The sequence below is a fragment of the Hemitrygon akajei genome, chromosome 8 (assembly GCF_048418815.1).
Source record: "Hemitrygon akajei chromosome 8, sHemAka1.3, whole genome shotgun sequence".
Classification (NCBI taxonomy): domain Eukaryota; kingdom Metazoa; phylum Chordata; class Chondrichthyes; order Myliobatiformes; family Dasyatidae; genus Hemitrygon; species Hemitrygon akajei.
Window position 1 is genome coordinate 1792162 of NC_133131.1, and position 12647 is coordinate 1804808.

The 12647-nt window shown below is 44.0% G+C and overlaps 1 protein-coding gene across 3 annotated transcripts in view; it reads left to right on the forward strand.

Moving 5' to 3' along the window:
• Nucleotides 1–12647, forward strand: part of smg6 (SMG6 nonsense mediated mRNA decay factor) — a 520319-nt gene that overhangs the window by 398679 nt on the left and 108993 nt on the right. For all 3 annotated transcript variants that reach the window (XM_073053020.1, XM_073053021.1, XM_073053022.1), the window contains one exon: nucleotides 2325–2474. In XM_073053020.1, coding sequence (XP_072909121.1) covers nucleotides 2325–2474 — 150 coding nt within the window. The remainder of the gene's footprint in view (nucleotides 1–2324; nucleotides 2475–12647) is intronic.

Genomic DNA, 12647 nt, shown 5'->3' on the forward strand with positions numbered 1-12647 from the left:
ATGTTTAACTTACAGGTTCTCAGTCGGTAAAGGGGTTTGGGTTATGGGGAGAAGATGGGAGAATGTTTAATTTGCAGGTTCTCAGTCGGTAAAGGGGTTTGGGTTATGGGGAGAAGATGGGAAAATGGAATTGAGAGATAAATCAGCAATGATTGAGTGGCAGAACAGACTCCAAAGGACCGAATGGGTTAATTAAACTGAGATGCCACAATTTATAGTGGGCACAAAGATGCAGTATCAGCTGCATGCTGCCACAGATGGCGCTTGGCTACTGGTTCGCAGTTACCAAGGATGTTCAATGTCTACATTCATCGCACTGGGTGCTACACCCTCACCTGTGCCTTTTTTTTCTGACTCTGTAGGAAAGAGACTATCGGCTGCCTCAGCTTGCCAAGAATATGTTTTGTTTTATTTCTTTTCATATTTAAAAATGCGGTCTGTTGCTGGGTATGGCTTCCAGGCTTGTGAGTATTCATAGGCTCCTAACTGGAGGATATCACACCTTGTCCTTTAAAAGATTAGCTTTATTTGTCACATGCACTTCAAAAGATACAGTGAAATATGTTGTTCGTGTAAACAACCAACAAAATCTGGCATTGTGATGAGAGTAGCCTGCAAGTGTCACTGTGCCCCCAATTCATTATGCCTCACCTTTGGACTGAGGGAGGAAACCAGAGCCCTCAGAGGAAACCCAGGCGGTCATGGAGAGAATGTACAAACTCCTTATAGACAGTGTGGGAATTAAACCCCAATCTTACAGCTGGTGTGGTAAAGCGTTACACTAACCTCCCGCTATGCTACTGTGCTGCCCCTTGCCCTCACCTGTTGGCCTGTTAGCCTGGACTCCTAGCAGTGGGCACAGTCAGTAGTGGTCTACACATTGCTCAATCCCACTAGCCTAGTCCATACAATAAAAACCCTGCACGTGGAACCCTTGCCTCATTCCCAGCTCATTGTACTCTTGAACCACATTGTAATCTAGAAGGTAACAATGTTCCAAGATGCTGAGCCTAGTAGTGACAGGCATATGTGGGTGGTGCTGTTGTCAAGTGTTTCAGTGGGACTCCGTAACTCTCTGTTTCCTGGTCTGTCCGGGCTTTATACCCCTGAATCAATGTTAGCAGTGAGTTAGGTTCAAACTGTGGGCTAATAATGGAATAGTGGCAGCCTAAATCAGTAGTGACAAATGATTTAATTTCTGTCTGCTGATGAATCCCTGATTGAAATCATAGTGTCCTCATGATCTAACCTGGTGGCTCCCAATTTTTTAACAAAAGCTTCATTGTTCAAACACCTCCCTCGTCCCATGAACCCCAGTCTCATCACAGGCCACTCCTTTTAAAGTGTTAGAAACAGCCAAGGGATTCCCAGTAAAGTACAAGTGGTCCTAAGGCTGTGGTCACTTAAAGTAGTAAATCTATTTCTTTGTTCTATCAACTTTTCTACCAAATTTCCTCAAAATTATTGAAGTGGCATGGGCCTTCTGTAATTTCTGCACCCCGTCTCCCACCCCAGCACCTGTGGTTGCAACACTGGCCAAAGAGTTAACACCTAGCAGTGAAATTAATATTCCATGAGTTGCTGTTGTCAAACTTGCATGCTGCAATGTGGAGTGGGAGCCAGAGGCCTCCCTTCCTGGCCAGCGAAGAACACACAGACACTACCAGTGCTCTGAATTCTCTGGAGTGAATCACTTTCAGCTGTGTGGCAGTGTGAAGCCTAAGCAAAACTGCTTTTTCCACTGATGAAGTGGAGGGTGTGACAGCAGAGTGCTGGCTTTTCACACAGGCAAGCTGAGTTGCTCAGAGCCAGGTGAGATACTTGGAATCAGTACTTCCAGCCCTTGGTGCCAGTAAGTTTCGAGGTAACAGTGGAGCAGATGTGACCTCCTTCCCTCTTGCAGGGTGGTGCCTGTCATTTGTATCTTTGGTTGGTTGCCCAATCATGCAGTTTGCCTCTGCAGCCAGAGGTAATATCTGCTGGGGCAGGACTCTGCCAATAGCATGATGCAGGACTTGTGGAAGCTCTCCAGTAGACCTGGTGTTTTCAAATATTAGAATTTAACTTGAGAAATCTGGATTTGGAGTCTACTAGAGCTACCAGACCTGCTTGGTAATCCATGTTTATCTAGGTTTTTTGGCAGCAGAGGCATTATTAATCACCCAGGCATGAATGTGACATAGCTGAAATGTGTGTTGCTGAACTTTAGTTTAATGTATGGGGCTGAATATTGAAGATGGCAGCGCCTTGCTGCATCTTGTTAATAGCAATCTCATTTTTCACCATTGCTCACTTTAGTTCTGTTGCCAACCATTTGTGCACAGGAAGAAGATGTCATCATTGAAGAATACGAAGGACAGGACACTGAAGCTGAAGGCAGCGGAGGGGAAGATGATATAAAGGAGCTGAGGGCAAAAAAGCAAGCTCTGACTAAAAAGTTTGTTGAGCAGAAGCGCAGACAGGAAAAGATCCAGGTACCCAAGGCTCTTCACTGGGGAGAAAACTTTCCATCTTTTTTTTCTTTCATTTCTGTCAGCCTTGAACTGGAGCCAGAAGCATCTGTCTAGCCATATGCTTCAAACTCTTGTGCTATGTAGGGCTGGTTATAAAATAGGCAAACCAAAGACCCTTTTGGGAAAATGCACATGTGTGCCCTCGAGGCTTTGGCTTTGCTCCTGAACAGACTCAAGTTATTTTTCCAAACCCAGCTTAACCTTTTAAAAGTACGATAAATGTTTTAAAATGTTAATATCAACAGAGTCTGATGTTTCCTTCTCGATTTATCCATTCAGAAAAAGTGTGTTTTTAGACAGCTTCTCCCAAAGACTCATTTGTTCAAGTTAATTTCATGTATTTTCACAACTAGCTGTCTGCTTAGGACCCAGCGGCTCATATTAAAATCGATCACTGACAGTTAACCTGTGTACTAGCTAGAACTGATTTCTTATTTTTGGCATGTCTGATCCCTGCTTTAATTCAATTAACTCTTTCAGTACTAAAATATTGTTCCCATTACTTACGTCCAAGCCCTGTGCAGTTTCGTTAACATGATTCATTTCAGGCATTTCTTTATCCTTAAGCTACAAAGCTTAGAGGTAGTGGAAAGAATTTTGCAGGATGTTGGGTAGTATTGCATCGATAAGTTTGTGTGTGTGTGTTTTGTCTTAACAACCTCTGTTACCTGGACAACAGGGAATCTCAGTCACCCAGGAGTCCATTCTTTCAGGTGCCAGTTACACTGTTCTCAATAGGATAATTTGCAAGCATTGCTGTTTTATAGTACTGGGATGTGTGATTATTGACAAAGGAAACCACAAACCAAGTGTAACTACTTCACACTTCGGGATTAATTTTTATGACAGGATGTTGCCAGCACAGCGAATGAGAAGCCTGACAAAGCAAGAACCAGGCAGATTTGTAGTTTAAGGCTGAGGGGGTAAAGAAGGCTGGCAGGGCTGGGATAAGATCCAAACAGAAACCTGGGTGAGGTGGGCTGTTTTAACCTGCCATTTCCATCTCGTGTTACTCTGAAACGTAGGTCTGGCTCAGCATAATACAAGGAGGGGCAGATTCCAGGGCAAAGCCTTTCTGCCTCCTGGATGCTGTGCCCTCTTGGACTCGCTCAGTCAGTCACACACTCCTAATGCATAACAACAATCCACAGCTCAGCCACAGTCTGTCCCAGAGCACCCTACAACCAGAGCCCAAGAGGTACTAAGTAAATGTAGTCTTTCTTTCCCCCTTCCCACTGAAGATTCAACTTGACTGTGTCAGTAATATTAGACTGACAGTCCCTGGTGTTTAACAGGGACTACAGCTTCAAAATACTTTGTTAAATTCTGTAAATAAGGTATTCTTGAAGTTGTTACTGGTACTTTGTTAGATTCTCACACTGGTAAACTCTGATATTTAGATTTCGAGAAAACCATTGCTCCACAATAATTCCCTTCCAATGCTGGAAACACTTCTTGTTTTCTATTCACTACCAAGTCCCCTCATGACTCTTATTAGAAACATAGAAACATAGGAAACCTACAGCACAATACAGGCTCTTCAGCCCACAAAGTTGTGCCAAACATGTCCCTACCTTAGAAATTACTAGGCTTACCCATAGCCCTCTACTTTTCTGAGCTCCATGTACCTATCCAAAAGTCTCTTAAAAGACCCTATCGTATCTGCCTCCACCACCGTTGCCAGCAGTCCATTCTACGCACTCACTATTCTCTGAGTAAAGAATTTACCCCAGACATCACCTCTGTACCTACTCCCCAGCACCTTAAACCTGTGTCCTCTTGTGGCAGCCATTTCAGCCCTGGGGAAAGCCTCTGACAATCCACACAATTAATGCCTCTCATCATCTTATACATCTCTATCAGGTCACCTCTCATCTTCTGTCACTCCAAGGAGAAAAGGCCGAGTCCACTCAACCTGTTTTCATTAGGCATGCTCCCCAATCTAGGCAATATCCTTGTAAATCTCCCCTGCACCCTTTCTATGGCTTCCACATCCTTCCTGTAGTGAGATGACCAGAACTGAGCACAGTATTCCAAGTGGGGTCTAAACAGGGTCCTATATAGCTGCAACATAACCCCTCAGCTCCTAAATTCAGCTCCACGATTGATGAAGGCCAATACACCATATGCTTTCTTAACCACAGAGTCTTAACCCATGCAGCTGCTGTGAGCATCCTATGGATTCGGACCCCAAGATCCCTCTGATCCTCCACACTGCCAAGAGTCTTACCGTTAATATTGTACTATATTCTGCCATCATATTTGGCCTACCAAAGTGAACTCTTCATCAAATCTGATCTCTTCCCAACCTCCTGTGCTGTGGGGAGAACTCTCGTTGCTGTTCCAGTCACCTTCGAAACTAAAGCCCCTGATCCTACAAAACTATCTCTGGACACTAATGGATCTTTTTTGTACCAAGCTGGACAGTGCAACTGTGCAACAGTTTTTTATCTGGTACCTGTGTTGGTCATGGTCCCTCATGGATCCATTCCCAAGGCCTTACCTATACACCCCAATTTCCAAAGAGAGCCCTGGGCAGTATTAGACCCCACAGCCCCTACCCCAGCTCCTTTCCTGGAAAGTTGGTGGAGAGATACACAAAGTGACTCTTCAGCCCAGGAGACACAAGGTGAAAGCCAGTGTTGTGGGTTGAGACCTGCATTAGGACTGAGAGTATGTAATGGCATGAGATAGAGGCTGGAAGATAGGTGAAAGGTGGAACCAAATAGATGTTCCAGCTCCCATCTATCCTCCTCCATCCCACATTCTGTATGTCCTGCTATACACTGGAAATCGTTCCTTTTCTCTGTCTTGATGCAGCTCTCACCTCAGAATATCAGCCTTCACATTGTGCTTCCATAGATGCCGCCTGACCTGCTGAGTTGTCCAGCATTTTGTGTATGTGTTGCTCAAGATTTCCGGTATCTGCAGAATCTCTTGTGTTTATGTTAGGAGGCATAGGTCAAGTGAACAGCTTTGTTTCCAGAGTGGAAATGGTTAATACAAGGGAACATAATTTTAAGATGATTGAAGGAAAGTATAGGGGTATAGGAAAGTCAAAGGTAGGTTTCCTTTCACAGGGGTGAGTGCATGGAACACCCTGTCTGGGGTGGGGATAAAGACAGATACATGAGGGACATTTCAAAGGCACATGGATAATTGAATAATGAAAAATGAGGGACGGAGAAAAGGGTTAGATTGGTCTTAGAGTAGGTTAAAGAGTTGGCACAACATTGTGGGCTGAAAGGCCTTCCCCTGTAGCTTTTTTGGAATTCTGGCCTGTTCATCCATCCCTCAGGGATTCCAGTCTCATCCTGCTGCTTCTCCTCCTCTGCCCTCAGATTCCAGCCTTCCCTGACCACTGACACCAGCAGACAATCTCTGAAGAGTATTGGTAATGGCTGGGCAATGTGTATCACCTGCTTAGCCCCCGATCAGGGTCACATGAAGCCATGGGAGCAGGTGGTGGACGGTTGTATGAGTAGCTGGTGCATATCATAAGTCCTGGTTATGTGACCACTGACGCCAGCAGACAATCTCTAAAGAATATTGGTAATGGCTGGGGTCACCCGTCGTGTAAAAACACTGCCCAGAAGAAGGCAATGGCAAACCACTTCTGTAGAAGAACTTGCCAAGAAGAATCATGGTCATTGAGACGTTATGCAACCTGGCACATAATAACAATGAGTACTTGGAATGTAAATGGGTTTCAAATGCTAGTTAAGACGCAAGGCATTAGTGCTCACTTATATTGCTAACCCATATTCTGGGTGCTTTTGATATGGACCCCTTGTGCCTATTTTCACTGAGCTGTTAGGCTCGGCATTTGATCCAGATCCTTCACTTGTTCTTAGACCTGTCTGGGAAACTGCCTCTCTCAGTCTCATTGACCACTATACCTAAATCAGATCAAAGAAAGAGATGCGGTGAATGGATATTGTTTGCCTCCCAGTTACATAAACTGGAGATAGTCCTAAATAACCTGAAACATTTATAATTATTTAACAACCAAGGAAGTACTACTAAATGATCCTAACTGAGATGAACAAAATCTTGAAGGTTTGATTCCCAACATGATGGTGCTCCAGGCTAAGACCCTTCATAAGGATTATGTGAATGTCCTGAGGAAGGGTCTCAGCCTGAAATGTCAGCTCTTTATTCCTTTCCATAGGTGCTGCCTGACCTGCTGAGTTCCTCCAGCATTTTGTGTGAGTTAATCTAGATTTCCAGCATCTGCAGAACCTCCTGTGTTTAGGACAGTGCTCAGTGGGTTTCTGGAAATGTGGAGTGTTGAGTAGACTTCTTTGTTTTTCTTTGACACAGGTTTGCCTTTCTCTGGCCTCAATATGCATTGGCTGCTATCCAGACCATAGTTTTCCTTTGATAAATCTTGCTTTACACTCTCTTCCTTGCCCACTTCTCACCTTGACCCCATTTCTCCTCCTTGTGTCTTGTTTTTCTTCTAGCAACATTTTCCCTCAGTTGTCCTGCTGAGCTTTGTTCCTCTTGTTGCTGGAGCAGATTTCGGATCCATGTGGGAGGCTGGTCAACAAGGTTTAATCGCTTGACATTCAAGATGAGATAGCAAAATTGGATTTAACATTGGCTTGTTGGGAGAAGTCAGAGAGTGGTTGTTGATGATGTCTCTCTGACTGGAAGTCTGTGACTAGTGGAGTGCTGCAGGGATTGGTGATGGGTCCATTGTTGTTTGTTATCTGGGTGATAATGTGGTTAACTGGATCAGCAGATTTGCAGATGACACCAAGATTAGAGATGTAGTGGACAGCAAGGAGACTATCAAAGCTTGAAGAATGGTCAGGACTTGCTGGGAAAATAGCTAAAAATGATTAACACGTACAAACAAGCTGGAGGAACTCAGCAGGTCGGGCAGCATCCTTGGAAACGAACAGTCAACGTTTCGGGTCGACCTGCTGAGTTTTTCCAGCTTGTTTGTACGTGTTGATTTGACCACAACATCTGCAGTGTACTTTGTGTTAGCTAAAAATGATGGATGGAATTTAATGCAGACAAGTGTGAGGCGTTGCACTTTGGGAGGACAAACCAGGTTAGGTCTTACACAGTGAGCAGTAGGGCACTGCAGAGAGTGGTAGAGCAGGGATCTAGGAATACTGATCCATAATTCATTGAACGTGGTGTTTTAGGTAGGTAGGGTAATAAAGAAAGCTTTTGGCATATTGGCCTTCATAAATCAGGGCACTGAGTACAGAGTTGGGATGTTATGATGATGAGGCCAAATTTGAGTATTGTATGCAGTTCTGGTCAGCTACCCACAAGAAGATTAAACGATTGCAGTAAAAATTTACAATGATGTTGCTGGGTCTTGAGAACCTGAGTTATAGGGAAAGGTTGAATAGGTTAGGGCTTTATTCCCTAGAGTGTGGCAGAAGGAGGGGAGATTTGATAGAGGTATACAAAATTCTGGGGGATATAGATGGGGTAAATGCAAGCAGGCTTTTTCCACTGAGGTTGGGTGAGACTGGAACTAGAGGTCATAGGTTTAGGGTGAAAGGTGAAATATTTAAGGGGAAACTGAGGGGGAACTTCTTCACTTGGAGGGTAGTGAGAGTGTGGAATGAGCTGCCAGCGCAAGTGATGGGTGCAGGTTCAGTTTCAACATTGAAGAGAAGTTTGGAGGGGTATGGTGCAGATGCAAGTCAATAGCACTAACCTAAGTAACAGTTCAACACAGACTAGATGGGCTGAAAGGTCTGTTTCTGTGCTGTACTTGCTCTATGACTCTTCACCTCCCAGTCCTCTGCCAGTTCTCTCTGACTCCCAGTTCACCCTCCTGTGGGGCCATCATGGTCTTGCTAAACAGTTTCCTTAACACAGTTTCCAGTGGCTACTAAGTCAGTCCAAGGAATCTGGCACCTATCTTTCCTTCAGGTGAATTAATGTCTCTGGATTAATATGACTCAAAGTAACAGAGCAGTGGTTGAAGACTGGATGGAAGTTCTCCAGTTTGGTTTGGATAATTGTATGGCCTTGCAAGAAGGTTGACTCAGGGTACTGTTGATCATTGCTGAGACCCAGTGGTATATATCTGTGGTTGGAAGCTGGTCGAACTCCCACAGACTCTGGATGCCATTACTGCCTGTGTGACAGCCATTGCCAAGAAATACCAAAGCTCTTTAGATTTGTGCTAATGTGGTTTGTCCCGATGGATATGATACGTTGCATTCTATACTGGGCAAAATGGAGCTCTCCTTCTGCGGATTTCGCAGTAATTTACTTCAGATGGTAATAAGAGGAGAATTGCTTTCCCAGTGAATCGGGCATTTAGCTGATTACAAAAAGGCTTAATCTATCATATGAGCTGTATGAAGTGATAATGTTCTCTGTTCTTGATTCCCTAATAATTCTGCTTCCATCCACAATGGTAAAGCTCTTCACAACACAATACCTCTTGCACACTAAATCAGGGCTTTCTTCTTCTGAGCTGACCTAGAGCTTTTGCTTACTCGGGCAGCCTACCACTGGACAATCCAGCTGTTGGTTATAACGGTGGCCACCCAATGAAACATCACAAGTCCTGGTTATGCAACCATCGACACCAGGCAGACAGTCTCTGAAGTGTAGTGATAATGCTGGGCTCACTGTCTTGTAAAGACATTGCCCAGAAGAAGGCAACAGCAAACCACTTCAGTAAAAGAGCTTACCAAGAACAATCATGGTCACGGAAAGACCATGATCACTTAAGTCATACGATATGGCACAAATGAACAAGCCCAATGAAAAGAGCTCTGAACCTCAACACCCCACTCCTCTCATCACTGCTTCCCTCTTCCACAACCGTCAACACCCCTCCCTCTCCACTCCTCTGATCACCCCCTCCCCAACCCTCAATGCCCCCTCCACAGATGCTGCCTGACCATCTGCAGCATTCTCCATTTTTATAAAAGGTTCCAGCATCCGCATTTGTTATTTTCTCCCATTCCCATTTGTTGGTCTTGTTTGTGTCTGGGTCTGTTCTTGCTGTGCACATTCCAGGATTATGCATTAGAAAGGAGTAATTCTAAGGTGTGATATTGGTTTTATCTTTGTTGCTCTACACTAACTGCTCTGGATATGGCAGTCTTGTCAAACCTGCCTTGCTTGCAACCCCTTTGGCTTGAATTAAAACTACCCACCCAGATTTGTCCATTCTCTGTGGCTTGTATCTCTCCCCATTGCCCAGCTCCGCCTCTCTCCTGGCTTGTTGGCTTCTGTTAGGGGTGCAAGAGGGATGCTAAGAGACAGGGCAGTTAGCAGCCAGTGTTTGTGGAGAGGATGTGGGGTGTCCAGAACTAGAGGGCACAGCCTCAAAATTGAGGGGTGACCTTTAGAACAGAGGTAAGGAGGATGTTTTTTAGTCAGAGAGTAGTGAATCTGTGGAATGCTCTGTAAAGACTGCAGTGGAGGCCAAGTCCGTGGTTTATTTAAGGCGGTAGTTGATCTTTTCCTGATTGGTTAGGGTATCAAAGGATATGGTGAGAAGGCAGGTAGGTGTATGGGGTTGAGTGGGATCCAGGATCAGCCATGGTGGAATGGCAGAGCAGACTTGATGGGCTGATTGGCCTAATTCTCCTCCTATGTCTTATGGTTTTATCTACCTGTTAATTTTATCAGAAATTATCAGGAATCAGAAACACAACATTCTCTTTCAACCCCAGTCTTGGTTTAGGAAGAATTTCACATGGTTTCTGCAAAGAATTCCTTCCTTCCTGACATCCTTTGCACCTTACAGCCAAATTCATTCTGGCCTCAGTCTGGGAACGACAGGTGTAATTTTAGCTTCCCCTTCCCAAGCATTAAGGACCAGTACCTACGGCAGGAATATTTGATATGGAGGGGCCACTGCACAGGATCAAAATAAGATACAGAAAATTATAAATTCAGTCAGCTCACTAACCTCCCCAACATCCAGGACATCTTCAAGGAGCGATAACTCAGATGGGCGGTATCCATCATTAAGGGCCCCCATCATCCGGGACATGTCCTCTTCTCATTGCTACCATCAGAGAGGAGGTACAGGAGCCTGAAGACCCACACTCAACCATTCAGGAACAGCTTCTTCCCCTCTGCCATCATATTTCCTAATGGACATTGAACCCACGAACCCTCACTACTTACTTTTGCTCTTTTTGCACTTCTTATTTATCAGAGTAGTCTCACTTTATTTTACAAGTGGCCCAATATGCTTTGAAAGGGCAAAGGAAAGGAACTGGATACGTGCTGGAGGAGAAAGACATAGGGCATCAGGGAGAGAAGTAGCATGAATTGGGTAACTTTTTAAAAGACTGAGCACAGACATGATGAACCAAATGGCCTTTTTCCAAATAGTGCAATTCCATGAGTGAGTGGGAGTGCAGAACAATTTAAAACAAGGAGTACATTTGCCACTGGCAATGATGCTAGATGTGAAAGACAACCACCCTGTCCTGTAGCAAATTCCTTTTTGAGTGAAAGACTTGTTAACTCTCTGACAGGTTTGCTAGTTCAGGGTCAAGGAAGTATTACTGAGACTGGTGTTATACATCATGCAATGGTTGTTTTTCCTTAACATCTAATTTTCAATTCAGTTGTATGAGACCTAAAATAATTGTCCAAAGGCCTTGGAAACCAATTCAAAATTGAGACAAATTTGTGACTGAAGGTCTCTGAAATTAAACTCAGATTTCACAAAGCTTAGTTAACACAAAGTGTTGAAGGAACTCAGCAGGTCAGGCAGCATCTATGTTGGGGAATAAACAGAATCAAAATCAGGTTTTATACCACTGGCATATGTTGTGAAATTTGTTGTTACGTGACAGCAGTACATTGTAATACATAATAATAAAAACTGAATTATAAACTAAAATTTGAACATATATATATATATATATATATATATATATATATATAAATAGTTAAATTAAATAAGTAGTGCAAAGAATTAGTGAGGTAGTGTTCATGGGTTCAATGTCCATTGAATCTGCTGGCAGAGGGGAGAGGGGAAGATGGTGTTCCTGAATCACAGAGTGTGTGCCTTCAAGCTCCTGTACCTCCTCCCTGATGGTAGCAAGGAGAAGAGGGCATGTCCTGGGTGATGAATGCTGCCTTTTTGAGGTATCGCTCCTTGAAAAGGGAAAAGTTTAAAGGGAACCTTAGGGGGAGCTTCTTCACACAGAGAGTAGTGGGAATGTGGAATGAGCTGCCAGTTGAAGTGGTGAATGCAGGCTCACTTTTAACATTTAAGGAAAACTTGGACAGGCACATGAATGAGAGGGGTATGGAGGGATATGGTCTAGGTGCAGGTCAGTGGGACTAGGCAGAAAAATGGTTCAGCACAGCCAAGAAGGGCCAAAAGGCCTGTTTCTGTGCTGTAATGTTCTGTGGTTCTATAAAGATACCCTGGATGCTATAGAGGTTACCGCCCATGATGGTACATCTGTAGAAATTTGGAAGTGTCTTTGGTGACATACTAAACCTCCTCAAATTCTTAATAAAATATAGCTGTTATCATGCCTTCTTTGTAACTGCATTGATATAGAAACATAGAAACCTTACAGCACAAAGCTGTGCTGAGCACGTACTTACTTTAGAAATTACCTAGGGCTACCCATAGCCCTCTTGTTTTTCTAAGCTCCATGTACTTCTCCAGGAGTCTTTTAAAAGACCCTATTGTATCCACCTCCACCACCGTTGCTGGCAGCCCATTCCACACACTCACCACATCTGAGTAAAAAACTTACCCCTGACATCTCCTCTGTACCTACTTCCAAGCACCTTAAATATGTTGGGCCCAGGATAGATCTTCAAAGATGTTCACAGCCAGGAACTTGAAATTGCTCATTCTTTCCATTTCTGATCCCTCTATGAGTGTGTGTTCTCAGTCAAAGTTTCGGGCTGAGACCTTTCATCAGGACTAGCTTTCCACAAAGGAGGAACTCAGTAAGTCAGGTAGCATCTGTGGAGGAGATAAACAGTCAAAGATTGTAGCTGAGACCCTTCATCAGGACTAGCTTTCCACAAAGGAGGAACTCAGTAAGTCAGGTAGCATCTGTGGAGGAGATAAACAGTCAAAGATTGTAGCTGAGACCCTTCATCAGGACTAGCTTTCTACAAAATGCTAGAGGAGCTCAGCAAGTCAGA